This window comes from Sus scrofa, chromosome 1 (genome assembly GCF_000003025.6).
Source record: "Sus scrofa isolate TJ Tabasco breed Duroc chromosome 1, Sscrofa11.1, whole genome shotgun sequence".
Classification (NCBI taxonomy): Eukaryota; Metazoa; Chordata; class Mammalia; order Artiodactyla; family Suidae; genus Sus; species Sus scrofa.
Genome location: NC_010443.5, coordinates 269986010 through 270012958, shown reverse-complemented (window position 1 = coordinate 270012958; position 26949 = coordinate 269986010). Strand labels below are relative to the sequence as shown.

The following is a 26949-nucleotide window of genomic DNA, read 5'->3' as shown; positions in this document are numbered from 1 at the left end:
CTCAGGGCCAGAGGGGGACCTGCCGTTCTTCTTCCATTGTTTCATTTTTTGAACCACGTGAAACTGTTGCCTCTTTTTAGATTTTCTTCATTTAACAGACAGACACTGTGACACATCCCCCTATGCAAAGAGACCCACCTTCTCTCTGTGAATCTCCCCGAGCCTTTCTTAGGTCACCTGCGCAAAAATGCCCACGGACGCTCAGTGCCTGGCTCCTTCCCTGCCTTGGAAAGGCTCCCTGCACCTGCTCCGACAGCTAATGGACACAGCAGTAGTGCCCCTAAATGGGAACTAATGGCTGTTAGGACACAGCCCCCGGAAGGCCAGCAAACAGACGCCAGCCCTTCCATTTACACAAAAGCCAGGCAGAGTCTGCCGGGAGCCAGGTCTTCAGCTGCTTCAGAAGTGCTTGTAGCCCAGGAATGTGGAGGCCCTGGGTGGGCCTCTGCCCCGTCAGGTCTGACCCTTTACCTTGGATTTGAGCAGCAAGTCCTCTTTGGTCACCTCCCCTATAGAGTCAAGATGAGGGCAAGGGTCCCTGGAGTCCCCCATGCTGGCCTGGGCTCACCTACAAGAAAACACAAGGAGTCCTGGGTTATGGCACGCTGCTTGCGGTAGGCAGGGGAGGAAGCTAGAGGTTAAGGGCACACTTTGGTCTTTCGTCCCAGCTCTGCCACATATCAGCCGGTGACCCAGGGAAGCTACTTAACTTCTGTGAGCCTCACGTGCTTGCCTGAGACCTGGGGGGGAGATAACGCCTACTGGATGGGCTGCTCAGAGGATGTGCGGAGATAATATTTGCCAAATGCCTGGCACAGGGCATCACAGGAGAGCATCTGTTGAGGTGATGATTAGAAGTCAGGGCTGGATGTGATGATTCGAACTGTCCATAGAGAAATGCAAGGGTCCTGCCTACATTCAGGGAGCTGCGGGTCAGAGAAGCTAAAACCATGGTGCTTTTATTGAAAGAGACCAGATCCATGACCTGGAGGCCACTCTATCCAAGGGAGCAGCAGGGGGCAGGGTAGAGAGGCTGGAACTCAAAACCAAGCAGAAGGGCAAAAAGCGGATGTTGACCGTGGCCTTCGCCTGTGGCATGTAGAAGTCCCGGGCCAGGGATCAGTCCTGCACCAGGGCAGTGACCCAAGCCACCACAGGGACAATGCCAGATCCTTAACCTGCTGAGCCACCAGGGGACTCCAAGGCCCCTCTTCTCAAAAGCTTCTGAGAAGCCAGGTGTCTCAAAGGCTACTTATCTTACTTCCTATGAGAAACCTCACCTAGAGAAGAATCCTTAAATACCACAGTATCAGAGAAGGCGGTGAGAGAAGCAGATGCTCCAGAAAAGGCCTTCTGGGAAGAAGAAGGTCAGACAAACCCCCTAGAAAGATGTCTGAAGGATGTTCACTAAAGCACAAGCAGGGTGATAGATTTCGCAACAGCACCGTTGGGTTTTTTTGTTTTGTTTTTTGGTTTTATGATTTTTCTGCACCTGCATATGGAAGTTCCAGGGCCAGGAGTCAAAGCAGAGCTGCAGCTGCCACCTATGCCTCAGCCACAGCAACACCGGATCCTGGCTACATCTCTGACCTCCACTGCAGCTTGCAGCAATGCTGGATCCTTAACCCACTGAGTGAGGCCAGGGATCAAACCTGCATCCTCACAAAGATAATGTTGGGTCCTTAACCTGTTGAGCCACACGGGGAATTCTGCTTTGCTGTTTTTCAAAGATGATATATGCTCATTATGAAAGCAAAACTCAGAAGATATTACAACAGTACAAAGTGTAAAGGAAAATAAATTGCTGATGACATGGTGACAAACTTCCTTCTTCATACTCTGCTGTGCATAATTTCTCTCTTTTTTAAATCAGAAGGAAAACAAAATCATTTCTGTTTCAAAAGACAAATGCTTCTGGAGTTCCCATCTTGGAGCAGCGGAAATGAATCTGACTAGGAACCACGAGGTTGTGGGTTTGATCCCTGGCCTTGCTCAGTGTGTTAAGGATCCAGCATTGCCATGAGCTGTGGTGTAGGTCGCAGATGCAGCTCGGATCTGGCATTGCCGTGGCTATGGTGTAGGCTGGCAGCTACAGCTCCGATTAGACCCCTAGCCTGCAAATCTCCATATGCCGTGGGTGTGGCCCTGAAAAGACAAAAGACAGACAAATAAACAAACAAAAATGCTTCTGAGTTCTGGCACAGTGGAAACCTGCTGTGTGTGTGGCCCTAAAAAGCAAAAAAAAAAAAAAAAAAAAGCTTCCTTCAAGGCATGCATGTGTATTTTTCTACAAAATGTGAAAAAAGAAAAACAAAAACATAACCACAATTCCATTATTTCACCTAAAAAGAAACCCACACTTCCTCTTCTGTCTGTGCTTAAGGGCTACCCCAGAGTGGGGGAGGCTGTGGGCCTACCTGTATAAAGCGACAGCTCCAGGAAGCAGCCACCATCCAAATTCTCCAGTGACAGCCAACAGAGGTGGGCTGTGGTGGGGCAGGGTGGGTGCAGGCCTCTGGCAGGGAACCTGGGGTGGGGAACAAGCCAACACACTTCATACAGTTTCATTACCTTAAAATCACTCCTAGCACCAACCAGAAGCTAAAAACAGTCCAACATTCCTCTTGGGAGGGAAAGGGAACTTCTGGCCATTTGGGACATCCACAGGCTGGACACAGTCCCCAGTCCAACCAAGGGGACCATGGCTGGGACAGCTAAAGAAGGCTGGGGCAGGCGTTCCCAGTGTGGCTCAGTGGGTTAAGAACACGACGTAGCATCCATGAGGATGCGGGTTCCATTCCTGGCCTCACTCCAGGAGTTAAGGATCTGGCGCTGCCACAAGGTGTGGCCTAGCTTGCAGATGTGACTTGGACCTGGCACTGCTGTGGCTGTGGCGTAGGCCGGCAGCTGCAGCTTCGATGGGACCCCTAGCCGGGGAACCTCCATCTGCTGCAGGTGTGGCCCTGAAACGAAAAGAAGACTTGGGCAGAGCTGGCAAACAGGGCCACCTTCCTGTTGGGCATTACCTCTGTGACCCCCAAGAGTGGAGACCTTGAAGCGTCTGCAGGAGAGGGCCACGGGGCCTAACCACTGCTCCCTCTGGACAGAAGGCCAGCTCCTTGCCCGTGTGCCACTGGGACCTTCAGATCATCCTTTGAGCCTCCCAAGAACCTCGTACTGCTCAGAACCCCTGACCCCCAAGTCTTGGGCAACCCTAGGCTGTAGGCACCACCGGGTTCCCCCACATGTCACCACTGCCACAGTCTTCCAGGCATGGGCAGTGAAAGAGGGAGAGGCTGTTGAAGCTAACATTTAAAATGGTCACATGACAATGAGGGGGTTCAAGGTTCTAAGTTCCAAAAGCCTCCTCACTTGCACTCAGATGTTTAGTTGTTCATTTCACGGAGGCCACGTGCGCTGGGCTGGTGCCAGCTGCACACGATTTTAAGCTGCAGGAGGTAGGGCTTTTCAATGGGTTTGGTGTGCCCGCCATCTCTCCAGCTGGAGGGTGGAGCTGGGTTACGAGCCTGATGCCCAGGGCCATGGACCGTGTCCCAGACAAGGAGGACAGTGACAGGTCCATTCTTTGATCACATGTGCTAGCGGACTGCTTACGTTCCTTCAATGCCAGATGGAAAAAAACAGAACCAAACCCAACCTGGTGGCTAACGACCTCCTGTGTACTCTCCCTGCCCCTGTTTAACAAATAAAGAAACAGAACTGGCGCTTAAGGAGCTAGGAACTTGGCCATGGTCGAGGCTGGGCTAGTAAGTAGTGGGTGGGGGCACGATGAGGCCTGTCCAGTGCTGGGCCCTGCTCTAAATCAGGGGTCGGCAACATTTTTTTTATAAAGTAGTAAATATTTCAGGCTTTGTGGCCACACACATCTTTATCACATATGTGTTTTTGTTTTGTTTTATAATCCATTAAAAGTATTTTTTTTTTTTTAATTCTTGGCTTAAGGGCCCAACAAACCAATCCCTGCCCGCTGCCACCACAATTAGCTGACCCCTGTTGTAAGTCATGGTGCATCGGGCCTCCCCAGAAGCAAGCCTGGTCACTGGCATGCCACATCCCACTGCACACACGTCTCCACCAGTCTAAATTCAGCAGAGCAACCAACAGTCAGGGGGGTTAATGTGGCTCCAGATTTTCTCGAAGTAAGTAATCAAGGGTGACTGCAAAGACAGAATGGCAAAAACATCCACTGAAGCACTGATTAAAATGAGGGGAGGGGTTCCCGTCCTGGCGCAGCGGAAACGAAGCCGACTAGGAACCATGAGGTATCGGATTCAATCCCTGGCCTCGCTCAGTGGGTTAAGGATCCGGCCTTGCTGTGAGCTGTGGTGTAGGTCGCAGATGCGGCTCGAATCTGGCGTTGCTGTGGCTGTAGTGCAGGCTGGCAGCTGTAGCTCCAATTGGATCCCTAGCCTGGGAACTCCATATGCCGCGGGAGCGGCCCAAGAAATGGCAAAAAAAAAAAACAAAAACAAAAACAAAAACAAAGAATGCCACTGCAGTGGGTCAGGTTGCTGTAGGCGTAGGTTCAATCCCTGGCCCTGCACAGTGGGTTAAAGGATCTGGAGTCAGCAGTTGCAACTGAGATTCCGTCCCTGGTGTGGGAATTTCCACGTGCCAAGGGTGCGGCAATTAAGCATGCCCTCGTCATGTGACCCTGCAATTCCTCTCTTATTTTCCCAGGAGCGATGAAAACAAACATCTTCACAAAGACTTGTACACAAACGCTCATAATAGCTTTTACGTAGCAGCCAAAAATTGCAGACCCTAAATGTCCAACAAACAGGGGAGCAAATTGGCAGTATTTCCATGTAACACAGCGGTACATGGCATTACAAACAATTACTGATACAGCAACATGACTAAATTCCAGAAACATTAAACTGAGAAAATCAGAAAAAAGTACATACTACATGATTCTATTTTTATGAAATTTCAAGACAGACAACACTGACCTGCAGTGACAGAGAACCTGGATCAGCGGTTGCCTGGGGCAGATGGTAAGGCTACACTGCAGGGGCAAGAGAGAACTTTCTGTGGTCTTGGGACGTTCTAGATCTTTTTCTTTTTTTTCTTTCTCTCTTTCCTTCTCTTTCTTTCTTTCTCTCAGGGCTGCACCTGTGGCAAGTGGAAGTTCCCAGGCTACAGGCTGAATCAGATTGGAGCTGCAGCTGCTGGCCTACACCACAGCCACAGCAACGCTGGATCTGAGCCACATCTGTGACCTATGCTGCAGCCTGAAGCAACGCTGGGTCCTTAACCCACTAAGCCAGGCCAGGGATTGAACCTGCGTTCTCATGGACACTATGTTGGGTTCTTAATCAGTTGAGCCATAATGGGAAATCCAAAAACGTTCTAGATTTTGATTGGGCTGGAATTTAACCAGCTTTCTATACCTGCCAAATCCCAGGAACTATATCTTTGTTTATTTATTTATTTTCTTTTTAGGGCCACACCTGCAGCATATGGAGGTTCCCAGGCTAGGGGTTGAATCAGAACTGGAGCTGCCAGCCTACACCACAGCCACAGCTGTGGCAGATCTGAGCCTCGTCTGCGACCTACACCACCGCTCACAGCAATGCTGGATCCTTAACCCACTGAGCAAGGCCAAGGGTCAAACCTGCAACCTCACAGACACTAGTCAGATTCATTTCCACAGAGCCACAACGGAACTCTTCATTCACTCATTTTTATTTTTTATTTCTATATTTTAATAAATTTTTTTGGTCTTTTGTCTCTTTAGGGCCACTCCTGCGGCATATGGAGGTTCCCAGGCGAGGGGTCCAATTGGAGCTACAGCTGCCGGCCTACACCACAGCCACAGCAAGGCAGGATCCAAGCCGCGTCTGTGACCTACACCACAGCTCACGGCAAGGCTGGAGCCTTTAACTGCTGAGCGAGGCCAGGATCAAACCCAAGTCCTCATGGTTACGAGTTAGGTTCATTACCACTGAACCACAACAGGAACTCCAGGAACTATATCTCTGAAGCACATGTAATTTTGCTGCATATAAATTATACCTCAACAAAGTCGATTAAAAGCACTTTAAAACATAACTAATCGAGAGTGACAGAAAGGTTATCTGGGGCTAAAATGGAGAGATAAAGACACCACTTATGACAGAACTCTTCAAAAGGGTGTGTTTTATTGGATATAAATTATACCTCAATAAAACTGATTTAAAAACCTGGAAAAACAAAAGCCCACGCTTTAAATAAATAAATGACTGATATCTATACTATCAACACAGATAAATCTCAGAGAATGTTGAACAACAAAAACAAGTTGCACCACCTCACACTCATTAGGATGGCTATTTTTTTAATTTTTTTATTTTTTGTCTTTTTAGGGCTGCCTCGGCATATGGAGGTTCCCAGGCTAGGGGTCTAATCAGAGCTACAGCTGCCGGCCTACACCACAGCCACAGCAATGCCAGATCCAAGCTGAGTCTGCGACCTACACCACAGCTCACGGCAACGCCGGATCCTTAGCCCACGGAGCGAGGCCAGGGATCGAACCCGAGACCTCACGGTTCCTAGTCAGATTCGTTAACCACTGCACCACGATAGGAACTCCCTAGGATGGCTATTTTAAAAAAGAAAAAAACACACCAAAAAAATTGTAAATGCTGGCGAGGATACGGAGAAACTAGAAAGCTGGGCACTGTGTGTGGAATGTAAGAGGCGCAGCTGCTTGGAAGACGGTTCAGAGGCTCCTCAAAGAGTAAACACAGAATTTCCAAATGATTCGGCAATTCCACTACTGGGTGTGTACCCCCAAAGCATCGAAAGCAAGGGCCTGGGCAGATCATTGTGCACCTAAGTTCATATACACAACAGCAGGATTTGTAATAACTCAAGACTGAAGCAACCCAAGGGTCCATCAAAAGATGAATAGGCAGGGAGTTCCTGTCGTGACACAGCGGAAACGAATCCGACTAGGAACCATGAGGTTGTGGGTTCGATCCCTGGCCTCGCTCCGTGGGTTAAGGATCCGGCATTGCTGTGAGCTGTGGTGTAGGTCACAGACGCGGCTTGGATCTGGTGTTGCTGTGGCTGGGGTGTAGGCTGGCACCTGCAGCTCCATTCAACCCTAGCTGGGAAACTCCATTTGCCAGAGGTGCGGCCCTAAAAAGACAAAAAAAAAAAAAACCACACCCAAAAACCAAAAAAATAAGGCATACAGATGCAGACTCTTATACACAGACTGGATTAACAAGGCCCTGCTATACAGCACAGGGTACTCAATTCGATATCCTGTAATAACCATAATGGGAAAAAAAAGTCGAAAAGCTCTAAAACACTGTAACAGTAAAATTCCATTTTGGTAAAATAATTTTGCGCCCACAGAAGAGATGCCTGCACCACAGCGGGAGCTCCCTAACAGGCTACTTTTATTTTTTATTTATTTATTTGCTACTCAGGGCTGCTCCCATGGCATACAGAAGTTCCTGGGCTAGGGGTCGAATCGGAGCTGCAGCTGCGGGCCTAAGCCACAGCCACAGCCACAGAGGATCCCAGAAATGCCAGGTCCTTAACCCACTGAGCAAGACCAGGGATCAAGCCCTCGTCCTCGTGGCTACTAGTTGGGTTCGCTATCCCTGAGCCACAATGGGAACTCCTGTAATAGGTTACTTTTAAGTATAATTTTTTAAGTTTCAAAAACAAGAGGAGCATGTGAGGTTCCCCTCCTGGGACTGTCCGTGCTTCTCCCCCTGAACCCCCGAGAGCACTGTGGGGGAGCAGAACCTCAACCCTTGGAGCTCTCCAGGCCCACGGAGCGTGACCAGGACGCTTTAGGGCCATTTCAGAGAAGAGCAGAAGCACCTGAGGGGGTCCCAGAAGCCCCAACAGAGGGAGTGTCTCAGCTGCTCCTTGGATGGCTTGAAAGGACCACTCTTCACCTTGTGTCCCTTTCAGAAGATTTGCTCTTAACACCTTTGTTTTTGCCTCATTAACTTCCATTTGGGATTAAAATCTGTCATCGTCTACCTATCCTGTAAATAGAAAAAAAACCTGTGTTTGGTTTTAATAAAATTAATATATACCTCTATAGAAGCTGAAAAACATAAACATAAAATGAAGTAAAAATCATCTGTAATCTTCCTGTACAGAAAAAAAAATGGTTAGTGTTCTGATAAGTCTTGTCCATATGTGTGGATATAAAATCTTTTTGTTTTTTTAATTTATTTTTTTATGTTTATGGTCGCAACCCAACAGCATATGGAAGTTCCTGGGCCAGGGACTAAATCCGAGCTGCAGGTGTGGCAGCAATGGATCCTTTAACATACTGCACCTGGCCAGGCATCGAACCCGAGCCTCCCCAGAGACCCAAGCTGCTGCAGTCGGATTCTTAACCCACTGTACCACGGTGGGAACTACTGAATATAAAAATCTTTAAACTAGAGGGAGTTCCCTTCATGGCTTACTGGTTAACGAACCTGCCTAGGATCCACGAGAATGAGGGTTCAATCCCTGGCCTCGCTCAGTGGGTTAAGGATCAGGCGGTGAGCTGTGGTGTAGGTCGCAGATGCGGCTCAGATTCTGCATTGCTGTGGCTGCGGTATAGGCCGGGAGCTACAGCTCCGATTTGACCCCTAGCCTAGGAACCTCCATATGCTTCAGGTGCAGCTCTAAAAAACACGAAAACAAACAAACAAAAAAAAAAACCACCAAAAAAACTTACTAAACTAGAATATAACAGATATAGTGTGTATATACATTTTTTTCGTTTATATTACATACCTTTCCCTGTCACTAAATTTCTTGTCACCAACTTCATTTCTAATGACTGGATGATATTATATTGCATTCAATTTAAGCTCTACAATCCTTAACTGCGTTCATATTGTTGGACACCTAGAATGTGTGCGTGTGTGGTGTGTGCGTGTGTGTGTTGATGTTATTGGAATAAGGCAGTGAGAAATATTCTAGAATATAATTCTCTGACTACATCTTTGACCACAGGAAAAATGACCAGGTCAAAATGTACTTTTTTTTTTTTTTTTTTTTTTGGCCATCCTCATGGCATGTAGAAGTTCCCAGGCCAGGGATTGAAACTGAGTCACAGCAATGACAATGTCTGACCCTTAACCACTGGACCACCAGGGAACTCCAAAATGTACATTTTGAAGAAGGCACTGGATAGAGATTGACAAATTTCCCTCCAGAAAGGTTATATACACTTATCTGCCTCCCAACAATGTATGAACAACACAAAAGTTTAAGGTTTACTAACATTGTAAAAATTTAATTTAAAAAATTATTATTTTTTTTTTATCATGGCATGCAGCAGCTGGATGTGGGATCTCAGTTCTCAGGCTGCAGGAGTGAAAGTGCCAAATCCTAACCACTAGGCCATCCCTAACATTTTTTTTTAAGTTAATCATTAAAAATCAGTTTATATACAGGGACAAGTCAAGCGGTGGTACCAAAAACTGGAGCGCCACACAGGACTCGAAACATCTGGAGTGCCTGAGTCTTCCAGGATTTACTTTACTGATCCCAGCTCTTTGAAAGTTTTCAATTTGGGAGTCCCCGTTGTGGCTCAGCAGTCATGAACCTGACTAGTATCCATGAGGAGGCAGGTGCAATCCCTGGCCTCATTCAGTAGGTTAAGGATCCAGCGTTGCCGTGAGCTGTGGTCTAGGCTGCAGATGCGGCTCGGATTCGACCCCTAGCCTGGGAACTTCCAAGTGCCGCAGGTGCAGCACTAAAAAGACAAAAAAAAAAAAAAAAAAAGGTTTAACTTCGTTTTATGTTGCTGCCCAGCCAACTCTGCCCAAACAGCTCCTCGGGGTGATGGGAAACAAGCCAGGCCTGGGCCCTGTCTCATGGGACACAGAGTTTCAACACCAGGAGACCTGTATGCAGCCACTAAGGACATTATAACCATTAATGGGAGCCACTCTCCACTTAGCTCTTCCCACGTGGCAGCTGCTCCACAGACATCACGCCTGATGCAATTACAGAGCAGGAATGGAGACAGCTAGCCCTGCATCTGGCTCCTTGCAAGCTGTGTGTCTTTAGATAAGTCACTCAATCCTCAGTCTCCTCCACGAAATGGGAACAAGGACAGCAACTAGAGCGACTGAAAGGATGAGGTGGGACAATGACCAGGAAGGATTTGGCACAACGATGTCTGAGCCCGTGGACGTGCAGGGCGGCTCAGAGTTTGTATTGATCTGCCTGCAACAATGTTCAAAAACTGGGCTCCTGTTGTACAGCACAGGGAACTATGTCCAACCTCTTGGGTTTAAACATGATGGGAGATAATATAAAAAATATATGTATGTGTGTATGACTGGGTCACTGTGCTGTACAGTAAAATTGTGGGAACATTGTAAATCAACTGTACTTTAATAAAAAAAACCTTTTTAAACCTGCTAAGCACTATAAATTGCGTCACTGGCCACGTTTTATGGACCAGGAAGCTGAGAGCAGTAGGAGCGTTAAGTCACGTGATCCCCATCAGCTTTTCACTCAGGGCTCCATTGCCCAGAACAGCACAGGCTGCCCAGCCCTGCGGAGAAACATCCAACGTCCAGCAGATAGGACGCAGCAGGTGAGGGAGGTAGCTCTAGTTCTCAGTGACACGTTTAAGACCCAAGCCCACCTCCTGGTGCTTCTGACATCAAAACAAAACCCAGAGAAGAGACCCTGGGGAACGGAGCAGATTCTTTTCATTTATTTATTTTTCTTTCTAGGGCTGCACCCAAGACATATGGAAGTTCCCAGGCTAGGGGTCGACCTGCAGCTGCAGCTGCCAGCCTACCCTACAGCCACAGCAATGCAGGATCTGAGCTGTGTGCGAGACCTACACCATAGCTCACGACAGCGCTGGATCTCAATCCATTGAACAAGGCCAGGGATCAAAACTGCATCCTCATGGATACTAGTTGGATTCTTTTTTTTTTTTTTTTTTGTCTTTTTGCCTTTTCTTGAGCTGCTCCCAAGGCATATGGAGGTTCCCAGGCTAGGGGTCGAATTGTAACTGTAGCCACTGGCCTACGCCAGAGCCACAGCAACTCGGGATCCGAGCTGTGTCTGCAACCCATACCGCAGCTCATGGCAAAGCTGGATCCTTAACCCACTGAGCAAGGCCAGGGAATGAACCCGCAACCTCATGGTTCCTAGTTGGATTCGTTAACCACTGCACCATGACCGGAATGCCATAGTTTGATTCTTAACCTGCTGAGCAATGATAGGAACTCCATGGAGCAAATTCTTAAAATACTGTTCCTGTCCCAAGGCAGCCAGCACCTCTGCTTCTGGGCAGATCAATTCCCTTTCTCAACACAGGCTGAGAAACTGTTTCAGAAAAAAAAAAGCTTCTAAAAAACGCTTGACAAAACTGGACCCTAGGTCAACAGGGAAAAGGAGACATTAGTGGCACAACTGACAAATCTGAATATACATAATTGTTATGGGCTGAATCAGGTCCCACCCCCAAATTCATAGGTAGAAGTCCTAAGCCCTGGTACCTCAGAATGCAATTTTTTTTTTCTTCTGCTTTTTAGGGCCACATCTGTGTCATACGATTCCAAGCCTAGGGGTTGAATCGGAGCTGCAGCTGCTGATCTACATCACAGCCACAGCAACACCAGATCCTTAACCTGCTGAGCGAGGCCAGGGGTCGAACCCGCATCCTCATGGATACAAGCTGGATTTGTTACTTCTGAGCCACAGTGGGAACTCCCAGAATGTAATTAACAGAAGAGAAGGCCCTCAAAGAGGTCTTTAGGGGGGGCCTTGAGCCAACCTGACTGCTGTCCTCATAAGAGGAAGACATTTAGATACGCAAGGCGCCACCAAGGATGCACACAGAGAAAAGAGCCTGGGAGGACACAGCAAGAAGGTCACTGTCTGAGAGGCTTCAGAGGAAACCAAAGCTGCTGACGTCGTGATCGTGGACCTCCAGGCTCCAAAACCATGAGAAAATAAGTTTCTGTTGTCTAAGCCATCCTGTCTGTGGTACTTTGTTGTGGTGGCCCTGGGACATATATGGTATTACATCTACCTTAAAGGGTCTAAGGAGGAAAACCACTTTCTGGAGCTCCTGCTGTGGTGCAGTGGGTTAAGGATCTGGGGTGGCTGCAGCTGTAGCGTAGGCTGCAGCTGTGGCTGGGATCTGATCCCCGGCTCGGGAACTTCCATGGCCGTGGGTGTGGCCAAAGATGGAAGAAACAAACACCAGGAGTTCCCACGCTGGCTCAGTGGGTTAAGAACCTGTCTAGTATCCATGAGGATGCTGGTTCAATCCCTGACATCGCCCAGTGGGTTAAAGGATCCGGTGTTGCCCTGAGCTGCAGTGTAGCTTGCAGACGCGGTTTGGATCCCATGTGGCTGTGGTGCAGGCTGGCAGCTGTAGCTCTGATTGGACCCCTCGCCTGCGAACTTCCATATGCTGTGGGGGCAGCCCTAAAAATAAGAAAAAAGAAAAAACAAAACAAAACAAAATAAAAACAATGTCCTCCTTCTTACATAATTCCTCCTGAAAAATTAGGGGTAATGGCCATGATATCCCCAACTTACTGTTAAATGATCAGCGATAATAATTATGACGATAATCAGTGTATCAATATACGGAGTAAACAGGGAAAAATATTAATAATCAGTGAATACAGGTAAAGGGAATAAATGGGATTTCATTTTATTATTCTTGCCAGTTTCCTGTGAGTTTGATTTTTTTCAAAATAGGAACTTTTTAAACATTCGCTTTATCTCACTTAAGGTGGGAGCAGGAAGGAGAAGGGCAACCCTGACTCAGCAACAGGAGCTCGGGACTGAGCGGCTGCCCAGCGCCAGGCCCGATGCCTAGTGCTAGTGCTTCACTCCCTCCCGTGGAGGGAGGATGAGACTCTAAGACGGAAGCCACTTGCCCGAGGTCACGTGGCATGGAAGTGACGCCGTGGGAAAGGGGGGTCCTACCTTCACAGCCCTTCTTATCCTTCCCTCTGTGCAAATAAACAGAGTGTACACAGCAGGCGCTTAATAAAGACTGAAAGGGAAAGAAACCAGTGCTGCTGAGAGAGCTGGATCCTCCTTGAGAGCAGCAGCTTGATGCGCTGTTGGGAGTCAGCGAGGAGCCCGCCCCACAGCCGGTGCCTGAAATGCCAGCCAGAGGGCTGTGCCTCCACTCCACTGACCCTGGGCACCTACCTGTCCCTCCTGACCCACCAGACCCATCTCCTCTCTCGGGGACAAGAACAGGAGGAAAGGAGGCAGGGGCCCACCCATCGCAGGCCCGGGATGAGACTTCCAAGATGCTTCATTCAGAGTAAGGGCAGGCGCGTTCGCCTCCCCGTGCAGGGACACAGGGGCGCGGCCACGAGGCAGCACATCGGGCTGGGCGCCAGCTGCTGAGACCAGGCTGCAGGTGCCCATCACTCATCACTTTCCTGACTGCGTCCTCCCACCAGCTAAGGGCCCAGCCCCTCAGGGTGGGAAAGGTGAGGTTGCCAGGTCCCTCCGCCAACACAGGGACACTCACCTGCCCTGGCGAGACACGACCTGGCCAGACACACCCCACAGTCCCGTTGGCCCTCAGATCACGTACCCTTTCCCTCCCTCCTGCCTTCTCTCCATTCTACTCCGTTTTCCCTAAATCCCAAATACATCCCTTCCTTTCACCAGTCTTATTCCCCGAGGCCACCGGCCCCTGACTCTCAAAGCAGGACCCTCAGCTCTCCTTCCGGGACGAGTCCTGCCCAAATGGCTCCCTGCACTGGAACGATACTAACAGACCTCACTAAATCCTCATTACCACCCCAGAGGTCGGGCCACACGGACGGCTAAATCCATCTCCACCGCCATCGCTAAAAGAGCTAAGACTGAGGCTGCAAGAGGTGAAGTAACTGGCTGGAGGTCTTACAGCTACTGAGCAGCCAAACCAGGACTCAAACCCAGGATGGCCTGCCCTGCAGCCAGTGCTCTGAACCGTGGGCTCTACCACCTCCCAAACAGCCCCAGCCAGCCTGGAACGGGGATGACCTTGACCTCCCCAAACCCGGAGGACCATACCCCACGGGTAGCTTCCTCTGCACCCCTCCCCCGCCTTTTTTTGTCTTTTTAGGGTGCACCCCCATGGCATATGGAGGTTCCCAGGCTAGGGGTCGAATCAGAGCTGTAGCTGCCAGCCTACACCACAGCCACAGCAATGCTGGGATCCGAGCTGCATCTGCGACCTACACCCCAGCTCACAGCAATGTCGGATCCTTAATCCACTGAGCAGGGCCAGGGATCAAACCTGAATCCTCATGGATACCAGTCGGGTTCATTACTGCTAAGCCACAGTGGGAACTCCCGAGTCATTCTTCACAGAGCATTTTTCTGCTCAATTTAAATTCCTTACATTTAGGATAACAACCTGGTACCGACCGCACTTTGTTCCAGGGTCCATAACTGAGGCAGTCAATTGGAAGGGACACAGGTTTGCGGCTGCCCAACACGGGCAGACCTTGGAGGTTAAGAGGCTGGAGGCACTGACTGGCCCAGGTCACTGAGAAGCCTCAAACCCTGCGTAAGTATAAGCAAAAGCTCAGACGAGGACCCCCTAAAACCACCAAGCAGAAGAGGATCAGAGAGGTTCATGCCGTGGTCACACAGCCAGTAAACAGCAGAGCAGGGGTCTGGTGGGGAAAATGGCTCAGAGAAGGGAAGCCTCCTGCCCAGAGGCACATGGCAAGCTGGCAGGACTGGGACTGGAACCCACAGCCTATAATTCAGGCCACTGCTTTGTTCCTCCTGTTACCCACCAAATCGCAAACCAGAACACACCAATTTAAAATGTGCGAGTCAATCCGCCCTCCCACTCCTCACTCCCTTGCCTTGCTCTGTTTTTTTTTTTTTTTTTTTTTTTTTGGCTGCACCAGTGGCATATGGAAGTTTCTGGACCAGGGATGGAGCCTGCATAGCATCACCTTCTAACATTCTTAACATAGTTATATTATTATTAGAACACAAAGTCCACTAGATGAGGGGTCGTTAGTCTCTTTTGCTCCCTGATGTATTTTAAGCATCTAAAACAGTGCCTGCTCCATATACTGAAAGCTCAGTAAATATGTGCTGAATAAATAAATCAGTCCCACAACCATTTACTGAATACCTACTACGGCCTGGTTGTGAGCTGCGATCACTTTGCTGGATTCCAAATCCATCTGGACAATAAAGCTCAGTGAGCCCGAGACAAGCCCGCACCGCACCTGGCTCCAGAAAGGAGCCAGCGCAGTAACCCAAACTCAAGCCAAACCTGGACATTTCCATCAAGAACCAGACTCTCAAACAAAACTAAAACATGAGGTATCTCTGAACGGAAGAGAACCCAGATTTCCCAGAGGCTCCCGCTGAGAAGCAGGTTCATCCCAGGCCCAAAAAGGCCCCTCAAAACTTAAGAGGATGTGCAGCCCCTCAGCCCGGCTGCATGCTGCCAGATTCACGGCTGCCACTTTTTTCCAGCATTACCTTTTCGTTGTTGTTGTTTTTTAGGGCCGCACCCAAGGCATATGGAAGTTCCCAGGCTAGGGGTCAAATCGGAGCCACAGCTGCCGGCCTACACCACAGCCACAGCAATGCAGGATTAGAGCCACGTCTGTGACCTACACCCAGCTCACGGCAACGCAGAATCCTTAATCTACTGAGCAAGGCCAGGGATCGAACCCGCATCCTTATGGATCCTAGTCGGGCTCGTTAACCGCTGAGCCACGAGGGGAACTCCCCAGCATTACTTTTGCTAAACACGTCTCAATTAGATCTGCCACAGCCCAGGAGGTGGTGGGCACTGCGGCCTTGCCCAGCGGGACCAGCTCATCTGTACCAGATGGTCCTCCCTGGGATGTCAGATGAGACGGAAGACCCAGAAACGTCCTTGGCCTTGTGGCCACCTCTTGAATGCTGTCCAGTAGTCTCTGGGGGGAGGGCTGCTGGGGTGGGCAAAACTGGAGCCAACTCTGAAAGCATGAGAGCTGCAGGCATTGGCTCCCTGGGCTCCTGCAGCAATTCCCAGGGAGCCTCTCCTTCAGCCCGCAGGGACACAGGGCCCAGGGATTCTCCTGGGTTTGGCTGAACCAGACTGCAGAGGGCAAGATTTTGAGATTTTTAAAATACGGCTTTTCATCCAAGCCAAAAGGAGTCCTGAGTCTACTATTTGTCTTGGTCCAAGGAAAAGAACAATAATCTCAGAGGAGACTGTTCCAGAAAAAAAGTCAGGCATTCCAGAAACCACTGCCCTGCTTCAGAATGGTCTTCCAGAAGAGGGAACCCCCAGTTTCATCAGCCCCTCCCCCCAGCCAGGGAGCTGGAATGACAGATGCTGCAGTAAACACTCACTGAACTCTCACTGTGCCAGGTACCCTGCACAAGGTGCAGCAGAGGTAGGCCTGTGACTGATTCCTCCACCACCTTCCCGCTGTGTAACCTGAGGCACATACTGCCTCTCTGAGCCTTGGTGTCCTTGTTTGCAAAATGAAAAACAACGGAATCTACTTCAGGGGCTTGCTGGACTGAGTTCATGAAATAATGCTAAGTCCACTGCCTGCCCTGTAATAAGGACTCAATACAGTTCTTGCAAAGGAAAAGACAGACAGTAAATTGAAAAAAACGAAAACTAAGGGCTTTCTACAAGTCCCATCAGCCATTATGTATGCATTTAGTTACTTCCTAAGTGTTCGCTGATGTCTGTTTTTCAAATAAACTTAATCCTCACGGCATCCTCGGGTAGAAGGGGCGGAGGCCAGAGCGACAGTGCTCGTGACAAAGAACGAAAACAAGGCCCCCAAGGGTCCCGGGAAGCGGCCAGCAAGCACCCTCTCCCTCAAACCCTTCCGAGTAGGTTCCAAACACCAAGACGCAACTCTCCTTGGAGAGAAGTGGCTGGAAGCCATCATTAGTGGGGCAATCTGGGCTGGGACTTTCATTCCTCATCGCTAAGAAGTGGTCATCTTTTGTCCCTAAAGAAAAAAAAGTGCACGTCAGGGCCCAGACTCCGGGAAAATAAAAGCGCTCCGAGACGCCACACGCGTGCTTTCAAGGCTGGGTCGGGCCCAGGCAAAATAAAGAGATGGCGGCCCCTGTTTCGGAGAAGCAACGAGCCCCTGGAGGCTCGAAGTGGGGCGGTGAGGCCCGAGAGGATCCCCCCGGGCGCTGGCCGGGGGAGAGGACAGGGCGGTGGCAGCCAGGGGAGGGTCCCAGGCTCTGCTCACCTGGCCGCGGCGTTCTGCGGACCAGGTAGGGCCAGGACCCCGCCGGCCCGGAGCGGGGCTGGGGTCGCCCCTGATTGGAGAGACCCGGCCCCCTGAAGCAGCCGGCGGCGGCCCGGAACTCACCTGCCGTCGCAACCGCGCCACCGCCGCCTGTCAGTCAAGCGCGCCCTCCGCGGCACGGCGCAGGGTCGTGAGGCCCTGCCGGCCGCGCCCCGCCTCCTCCCCTTGGGATGCCCAATCAGGAGAGGCCGACGCCGCGGTTGGGGGCGTGGTCCGATGGGCGGTGTGGGCCGGGGGCGGGGCCGGACGCTTGGGGCGGGGCCGGGCAGGGCCGGCGCTCTGACTTCACTGCTGAGCGCCGGAAGTACTCAGATCCAGGCGCAGCGACGCAGAGGCTAGTACGTGGGTCCGGCCAGACTATGCCGGTCACCGGGAAGACTTTCCGGCGGCGCCGGGCTGACTCGGAGTCCGAAGAAGATGAGCAGGACTCAGAGGAGGTTCGGTGCGTTTGGGGCAAGGCTTTCACGGGGCAAGAAGAGAGAGACAGGTTAGGGGGACTCACCACCGGCCAGACGCCTTGTTGACACCATTGCTCTGAGCCGAATTGCTATCCCTTTGTGCAGATGCTGAAATTGAAGCTCTAAGGGATAAGGCCGACGCCTCAAAGTCTCATAGGGTTGAGGAGGTGCCCCTGGGTGCGCAGCGGATCGGACTCCAGTTGGGTCTAGGCGCAGTCACCCTCTGGACCCCTGTGCAGGAGGCTTGACAGAGGTGTAGGGGATGTCCACTGAAGCTATCTTTTGACTCTTAAGTTCCGCGGAGGGTTCCTCAGCCTGAATATTGCTTTTCTTTCAGATTAAAACTGGAGGAGACTCGAGAGGTACAGAACTTGAGAAAGAGGCCCAACGGGGTGAGGTGGGTACCGCGTAGGGGAGGGGACCTGGAGGAAGAGGAGGCTGAGATGACAGAGACGCCACGGTCCCTCACCCTCTCCCGAGACGCCGTCACAAATGTCTTTTCAGACATAGCTCCTTCTCTGGACACACTTTACATCTTGCACTGCCTGGAGAGGGAAACGTTTTATCAAATTTAAACGTTTTATCAAATGTTTAGCCAGGACAGGCCGTGAGCCTTGTGGTCTTGAAGTTTGCTCAAGAGGTACAGAAACGGGTTCATTGATTCGTGTTTTTACTGCACCTGATTAATTGTGAAATACATGCTGATTGTTAAGAGTTTGGAAAAATTTAGAAAAGTATAATCAAGAAAATAACAGAGTTCCTGGTGTGGCTCAGTGGATTAAGAACCCAGCTAGTATCAATGAGGATGTGGGTTCCACCCCTGGCCTAGCTCAGTGGGTTAAGGATCTGGGGTTGCTGCAAGCTGCAGGTCGCAGATGTGGCTTGGATCCCATGTTGCTGTGGCTGTGGCTAGGCTGGCAGCTGCTGCTCTGATTGGACCCCTAGTATGGGAACTTCCATATGCTTCGCGTGCAGCTCCAAAAAAAACCAAAAAAAGAAAAAAAAGAAAAAAAAAGAAAAGAAGCAGTACCTATAATCCTCTCTTACGGAGGTAACTAGTGTTAACATTTAACGTTCTTTCCAGTCTGTTTACTTTCTCTTTTGTAAAGACAAGCAGCTCTACTTTTATTCTGTTTCAGTAGTACCCACCCCCAACCCCATCCACAGGGTCTATGTTCCAAAACCCCCAGTGGATGTCTGAAGCCTTAAATATACTGTGTCTCCCCATACTGATGAGTGGGTTATATACAATGTGGATACTCGAGACAGAGGTGATTCAGTTCCCCTGTGGGACTGGATGGCAGAGATTCATTATGGTATCCAGATTGGCCGGTAACTTAACTTATGAATTGTTTATTCCTGGAATTTTCCATTTAATATTTTTGTCTTTTATTTTTTTAGGGCCACACTCACAGCATATGGGAGTTCCCAGGCTAGGGGTCGGATTGGAGCTACAGCTGCTGGCCTACACCACAGCCACAGCAACGTCAGATCTGAGCCATGTCTGAGATCTACACCACAACTCACGGCAATGCCAGATCTTTAACTCACTGACTGGGGCCAGGGATTGAACCCACAACCTTATGGCTACTAGTCGGGTTCTTAACCAGCTGAGCCACAACAGGAACTCCCTGTATTTTCCACTCATGATGCTGTGGGCATTCATCCACATGGTGGGTTATTTTTCCAAAACATTTTTAACAGCTGCATAGTATTCCACCAAGTGTACATATCATAATTTAACTTATCTCCTGGTTTGGGACCTGTAGGCCATATTGTAAAATTTCAGCATCAAATAAGGCTGCAATAGTATTTTCCCACATTTGTCTTTAGTTTCTTTTTCCCCGAGAGCAAAAGCTTACCACTGCTCCCACCTCTAGCATCTAGAGTGTTTGTTGGAGCCTGTTATTCTTGTAGGCTTTTCCAGCTGGCTTTGGTGTCCACCCTCATGTCTCACTCTTCACTAAGGTTGCAACCTCTAGACTTCCGAAGGGTTTCTCATCATTTCTGAATTTTGCCATTTTTCTCTTTTTCCCCAATGTTTTGGTTTTTCTTAGTGCTGTAGCCCTGCTGGTGGGAGAGAAGGTACAAGAAGAGACCACTCTAGTGGTGAGTTGTGCGGTCCTTCCTGGGCAGTGGGAAGAGGTGGTTGTTCTTTAGTGGGTGATTGTGTTTGCTTAAAAACAAAAATGGGGGGAGTTCCTGTCATGGCTCAGCGGTAACGAATCTGACTAGGGTCCATGAGAATTTGGATTTGATCTCTAACCTCGCTCAGTGGGTTGAGGATCCAGCGTTGCCGTGAGCTATGGTGTAGGTTGCAGATGAGGCTCGGATTCTGTGTGGCTGTGACTGTGGCACAGGCTGGCAGCTGTAGCTCTGACTCGACCCCTAACCTGGGGACTTCCATATGCTGCAATGGGGCCCTAAAAAGAAAAAAAAAATTGGGAATTCCTGCTGCGGCAAGACAAGTTAAAGATCCTCTCTTGTTGTCTTTGTCTTGTCTTCGGTTCAATCTCCAGCTTGGCGCAGTGGGTTAAAGATGGTGGCAGGGGTTCAATCTCCAGTTTGGTTAAAAATCTAGCATTGCCGCAGCTGTGGCCTAGATCACAGCTGCAGGATGATATGATCCTGGGCCCGGGAACTTCCATACTGTGGGTGCAGCCATTAAAAAAATTGCCCTAGGAGTTCCCATTGTGGCGCAGTGGAAATGAATCCTACTAGGAACCATGAGGTTGCAGGTTCGATCCCTGGCCTTGCTCAGTGGGTTAAGGATCTGGCGTTGCATGAGCTGTAGTGTAGGTCGAAGATGTGGCTTAGATCCCCCATTGCTGTGGCTGTGGTGTAGGCCGGCAGCTACAGCTCCGATTGGACCCCTAGCTTGGGAACCTCCATGTGCCATGGGTGCAGCCCTGAAAAGACAAAAGTGAAAAAAAATTGCCCTGCCAGTTACATAGATGCTTCCTGCTCTGTTTGCTTTCTGCAGGATGATCCCTTTCAGATGAAGACAGGTGGGATGGTGGACATGAAGAAACTAAAAGAAAGAGGCAAAGATAAGTAAGTGCAAGGCAGGCTGAGATGCAATTTCACCTGTAGCCTCTGCCTGGGTCTGTGTTATTCTAGGGCCTGCAGCATCTTTAATGGGACATCTTGAAGTACCGTTGTGCTTTGTAAACGCTCTGTTGTTTAAAAACAAAAGAAAACAAAAGCTCCAAAGGTTCACTTAGAGTAACATGGCTAGACACCTTTTGTAAAGGTGCATTGTTTATGGTCTCTCCAACTCATATGGAAGTTGTTTTTCTTTTAAAGAAAAACATTTGGGTTCCCTAGTGGCTCAGCAGGTTAAGGATCTGGTGTTGTCACTGCTGTGGCTTGGGTTTGATCCCTGGCCTGGGAAATTCTGCATGCCACAGGTGCAGTCAAAAAAAGAAAGAAAGAAAAAAACATAGAAACACAAGTACAAAAATAATACAAGCAATACGAAAGTGAAAAATAAACATATCTACCCATTCCGCTGAGGCATCTCCAGAGGCCCAGCGTTTGCTTGCGTGCATTTCTGGAGTTCCTCCTGTTTCTGTATTATGTGCTATGTATGTGTATGTGTTTTCTAACCTTAAGCAGGACGTTGTGCTTTTTGTCGCGTGCCTGTTTTACGCGTACCGTTCATTCCCGTCCAGCTCAGCCTCATTTAGCTGCGACTCTAAGGCTCGGCCTCACTTTTTGTAGGATCAGCGAAGAGGAGGATCTCCATCTGGGGACGTCGTTTTCCGCTGAAACCAACCGAAGGGATGAGGACGCCGACATGTAGGTGCCAGCAGGGAGGGAATGGGGGGTGGGCTCCAGCCAGATACCGTCCAAGATGTTTAGTCACTGGGGACACTTCTAGAATTATCCAGAGACAGCAGCGTTGCCCCCACCCCAGGCTTGAGAACTTTGAAGAACTCCGAAAAATTCTTTAAAAGTGTGGTTCTTGGAATTTTAGATTCCCTGAGTAGTAATAACCCCTCACCCCCCCATCAAAGTGCAGGGACAAACTTTGGACTTGCCCATTTCTTTATTTTGCCATCAAGGATGTTAAATAACTACCTACCGTCTGCCGTGTATCTTTTCCTCTTCAAAGAACCTTACGTATGTGGTGGGACAGAATCTCGTGATGTAAATTGGTGCTTTAAGTTGGAAATTTTTAGCTTGATTGAAAAACTCAAGTTATTTGGATTTTTCTTGCTTCTCCATGGAACGATGAAACTTCATCATTAACCATCCCTGCTCGGTGGGCCGGTGTCAGGGACACTAATTTAAAAGATGTGGAGTTCCCGTCGTGGCGCAAGAGAAATGAATCTGACTAGGAACCACGAGGTTGGGGGTTCGATCCCTGGCCTCGCTCAGTGGGTGAAGGATCCGGCGCTGCTTGAGCTGTGGTGTAGGTCACAGACACGGCTTGGATCTGGCGTTGCTGTAGTTGTGGTGTAGGCTGGCAGCTGTAGCTATGATTGGGCCCCTAGCCTGGAAACCTCCATATGCCGCGGGCGCAGCCCTAAAAAGACAAAAAAAAAAAAAAAAAAAGACACCAGTCGTGAGCTTTTCCACCCCTCCCTGAGGCCTGTGGGTTTCTCCTTTCAGGATGAAGTACATCGAGACAGAGCTAAAGAAGAGGAAAGGGATCGTGGAACACGAGGAACAGAAAGTCAAGCCGAAGAACGCGGAGGACTGCCTTTACGAGCTGCCGGAGAACATCCGGGTCTCCTCAGCGAAGAGGACGGAGGAGATGCTGTCCAACCAGATGCTGAGCGGCATCCCCGAGGTGGACCTCGGCATCGAGTGCGTTCCCGAGCCCGGCTCCGGCCTCTCTCCCCTCCCAGGCAGAAGGGCTCCCGTTGAAAGCTCGGGGGACTGTCTCTTCACCTGTCCCCTTGGAAACCCGCAGATATAAACCGCCTTCTCTCTGGCAGCCCGAGCTGGCTGTTGCCAGGCGTTTCTCTGAAGGGTCGGTCAGGGTAGTTAAAGAGACAGGGGACCCCGACTGCCGGAAGCAAAAGTGTTTGTTTTCATTTAGCCTTTGTTCACCGCTCTTCAGCGCCTCTGATCGGGTCCTCGTATTCTGTTTCATCCTAGCAGGAGCCACGACAAAGGCTCACCCACCGGTGATCCCCCTTTCATTTTTAGTGTAGAACATCTGCTCTAAAAGGGGGTTTCGTGGAGGAAATGCAGTGGTCAGAACCATCTTCGGGGGTGGTAGAAAGTTGGGAACTTCTGGCTTCTTGCCTCCCTTGTGGCCTTACCAGTGTTGAGCCTTAGGCAGATCACGTGACCTCTCTGGCCCAGCTTTCTCTCTATCAGCAGAGAGGAACTGCATCTCCGATGCCGCGAGAGCTCCATGAGAATGTGACTGCAGGGGGAGTTGGTAAACTGTAGAGTGCTGTGCCCCAAGGCAGGTGACATCCTCAGGCAGTGGAGGGCTGCCAGCCCCTCCAGAGAGTTCCATCTGAGGCCCAAAGGTTGGGACCATCTAATGGGGTGTGGCTCCTTTCTCCCCATAGCGCTAAAATCAAAAATATCATTTCCACGGAGGATGCCAAGGCCCGCCTGCTGGCAGAGCAGCAGAACAAGAAGAAGGACAGCGAGACATCCTTCGTGCCCACCAACATGGCAGTGAATTACGTGCAGCACAACCGATGTAAGCGTCTTTCGTCCCTGGGGAGGCAGCCCTGCCAGCGCCGTGGGGTCCCTGGGTTCCCAGAGTCTGCCTGACACATCCTCTGGTCTCTTTCGCTCCAGTTTACCACGAGGAGCTCAATGCTCCCATACGGAGAAACAAAGAAGAGCCCAAAGCCCGACCCTTGAGAGTGGGCGACACAGAGAAGCCAGAGCCCGAGCGTAAGTACAGCAGAGGCCTCCAGGTGCCTGGAGCAACCCTTGCCCCAGGCCGGCAGGGTCGGGGGCGGACTCTGAAGGGGCAGCGCAAGGGCTTCGGAGCCAGGGCCTCTGGGTTCTGGTCTGTGCTCTGGACCATGGCCTTGTGCCTTCCCTTTCCCAAGGCTCAGTTTCCTCACCTCTCCATGGGGATGGTGGAGTTGCCATTGTGGCTCAGCGATAACAAACCCGGCTCGTAACCATAAGGGTGTGGGTTTGATACCTGGCCTTGCTCAGTGGGTTAAGGATCTGGCATTGCTGTGGCTGTGGTTTAGGCTGGCAGCTGCAGCTCCGATTCGACCCCTAGCCTGGGAACTTCCATATGCCCCATGTGTGGGCCTCAAAACTGCAAAAAAAAAAAAAAAAAAAAAAAACTGATAAAATAAAATGGGGATGGTAATAAAACTTACCACTAGGGGTTGCTCTAAGGATTCACTGTGCTAGCCAATATACTAGAGACTCAACAAATTAGATTTCAGGAAACAAAAAGAAAAAAGTTGCATAATTTCACCACCTGAAGACGGCCGACGTTAACAACTTTACGTATTTGTCATCCCTCATTCTCCTCGGGGGACTGGCCCAGGACCCGCTACAGATACCAAAATCTGCCCATGCTCATAGTCAGCCCTCAGTATCCGCAGCTTCCAGCCAACCTTGGACTGTAAACGCAGTGCTACACAGCCTGGGGTTGGTTGAAGCCTCAGATGCAGATACCATGGGCGGATTGTATAACCTTCTTGACCTTTCAAAAATACCCATACGTGTATAGGAAATGTATGTTGTATATACTTAACAGCTTCTCGTTGCTTTTTAGTGTGCTCTCCATGTCTCTCCATGACAGTAAATACTTTTTCCTGTTCAGGAGCCATTTCATAGTCTGCTGTGTAGGTAGACGTACTGCAGTCTAAGCCTCTCCCTCTGCTGGGACACTCAGCTCGTTTCCCATTTTATCCCATTTAAACAGTGCTTGATGGTCGCGCCTGACCAGATCATGTCCTTAAGCTACCTTCAACTCGCCAGGTGATGCTTGGGCAGCCTGATGCTAATTTGTTTGCCCACCAGCAGCATCCAGCAGTGCCCCCTCCCACGTGCTCACTGGCAGCAGGTGGCGCCATCCTTTTCATTGACACGGGCGATCCTGAAGAAATGCTGAAGGTGCTGAGGCTTCGGAAAAGCCCGGCTGTTGCTGTTTCTTCCTTCCTGCTGTGGAAATTATTTTCTGTAACACTTGGTCTGTGCAGCCTTTGATTTCCAAAGTTTCTGTTATTAATATCTAATAAGCAGGGACTCTGCAGTCACCAGACTTGGGTTCAACTCTCAGCCAACCTTCACTTTTTTTTTTTTTTTTTTTTTTTTTTTTTTTTTTTTTTGCTATTTTTGGCCTCCACGCTATGGAGTTCCAGGCTAGGATTGAATCGGAGCTGTAGCCACCGCCTACGCCAGACCCAGCACGCGGATCCGAGCCGCGCTCGACCTACACCACAGCTCATGCAATGCGGATCCTCACCCACTGAGCAAGCAGGATCGAACCCGCAACCTCATGGTCCTATCGATTCATAACCACTGCGCCACGACGAACTCCAACCTTCACCTTTTAAGTGACCTTGAGCAAGTCCCCCAAGCTATCTGAGCAGAGATGGTAACATGCCCTGCTGGGATTGCTGGGAGGGTGAAAGGAAGTCGTGTCTTGGAGGTTCCCTTCATGGCTCAGTGGAAAGAATCTGCCTAGCATCCATGAGGACGCAGGTTCGATCCCTGGCCTCATGCAGTAGGTTAAGGATCTGGTGTAAGTAGGTTAAGGGCTGTGGTGTGGGTCGCAGATGCGGCTCAGATCTAGCGTGGCTGTGGCTGTGGTGTAGGCTGGCAGCTACAGCTCCGATTGGACCCTTAGCCTGGGAACCTCCATATGCTGTGGGTGCAGCCCTAAAATGACAAAAAAAAAAAAAAAAGAGGAAAGAAAGTTGTTTCTAAAAAGATTTAGTGCCATGCCTGGTTCACAGTTGAACTCTCAATGACGAGTAGCTGCTGCGTTCCCCTGGTCTTGACACTGAAATCAGCACGTTTTGGCTAGCGTCTGAATCCGCCTCGTTTATCGTCATGCACTTAATAACGAGCATTTACTCAGGCCCTGCTCTGTTTCTGTTCACTAGGATAGGATTGGGGGCTTCTGCAGGGAGTCAGGTATGGTTGTCCTTGCTATTCAGAGCTGAGCCCAGGGGTGGCATCCAACGTGGCAAACAGTTTTCTTCTTTTCCTTCTCAGGGTCCCCTCCCAACCGCAAGCGTCCTGCTAATGAGAAGGCCACCGATGACTATCACTACGAGAAGTTCAAGAAGATGAACCGGCGGTACTGAGGGAGGCAGAAGGGGAGCAGTGCACAGCGGGGTGTTAAATAGTGTCCTCCACTCCCTCTATCCCCATGATAACAGGCTGCCTGGACAGAAGCCTGTGCACTGATAGCAGACGGTTCCCAAAACAGATGCTGCTAACCCTGTGCCTCACATGCTGGATTTTTCAGGCACCGTGTGTGTAACCTTTTGAAACAAGACAATGCATAGTTTTTCTATTTGGGGGAAAACTCTCTTCTTGTGAGCATTATTAAATCTTGTTTGTAAATATGTTGACTTCCTCCTAATATTTGCCCTGGGTCAGGAGGAAACAGCTGTGAGTTTAGAGTGAGATGATACCCTTTAGATTGTGCTTTCATTACATATGCAATCATGTCTCCTACTTGTAAATATCAGGAACGGGGTTCAGAAATGCATCCGTCCCTCTTTACGGTGGAGCCAGCTGATGGCAGAAAAATCTAGGATGAGATCAAAGGGTCACTGGTATTTTCTGACTTGTACAGTTGTGTTTCTTTTCATTAAGAGAGAAAAAACAATTTCTATCGCTTTAAGCACTTAAGTATTAAATATGAAATGGACCCACATTGTTTATCGCTTGTATTGCGTCTCCTTACACCAGCACTAGGTAATATGTTCAGGCCTGGGGGCTGGGCAGCACAAAAGCAAACTTCAGTTCCTGAGAGGGGTTTTCTCATTTAGTTTAAGAAACAGAGTTCCCATCACGGTTCAGCAGTAACAAAACCAACTAGATCGTGAGGATGCAGGTTCAATCCCTGTCCTTGATCAGTGAGTGGGTTAAGGATCCTGTGTTGCTGTGGCTGTGGTGTAGGCGGCAGCTGCAGCTCCAATTTGACCCCTAGCCTGGGAACTTCCATATGCTTCAGGTGTGGCCCTAAAAAAAGAAAAAAAAAAAGGAGCTAAGGACACATGACAACTAAATATAATGTGGTATCTTGGTGG

General features: G+C 49.7%; 2 protein-coding genes across 2 annotated transcripts in view; one reads left to right on the top strand and one right to left on the bottom strand.

The window, feature by feature from the left end:
- USP20 (ubiquitin specific peptidase 20) overlaps positions 1–17427 on the bottom strand; it is a 41968-nt gene extending 24541 nt beyond the window's left edge. Inside the window, 3 exon segments of the mRNA XM_021070139.1 lie at positions 472–568; positions 2418–2527; positions 17340–17427. Of these exon segments, the coding sequence (XP_020925798.1) occupies positions 472–552 (81 nt within the window). The 5' untranslated portion in view covers positions 553–568; positions 2418–2527; positions 17340–17427.
- On the top strand, positions 17565–26573 carry C1H9orf78 (chromosome 1 C9orf78 homolog). Its single transcript, XM_003122220.4, has 9 exons — positions 17565–17718; positions 18072–18131; positions 19792–19843; positions 20718–20788; positions 21458–21535; positions 22352–22549; positions 23269–23405; positions 23507–23605; positions 25904–26573. The coding sequence occupies exons 1-9, from the start codon at positions 17636–17638 to the stop codon at positions 25993–25995; spliced, it is 870 nt and encodes a 289-aa protein (XP_003122268.1). The 5' UTR covers positions 17565–17635; the 3' UTR covers positions 25996–26573.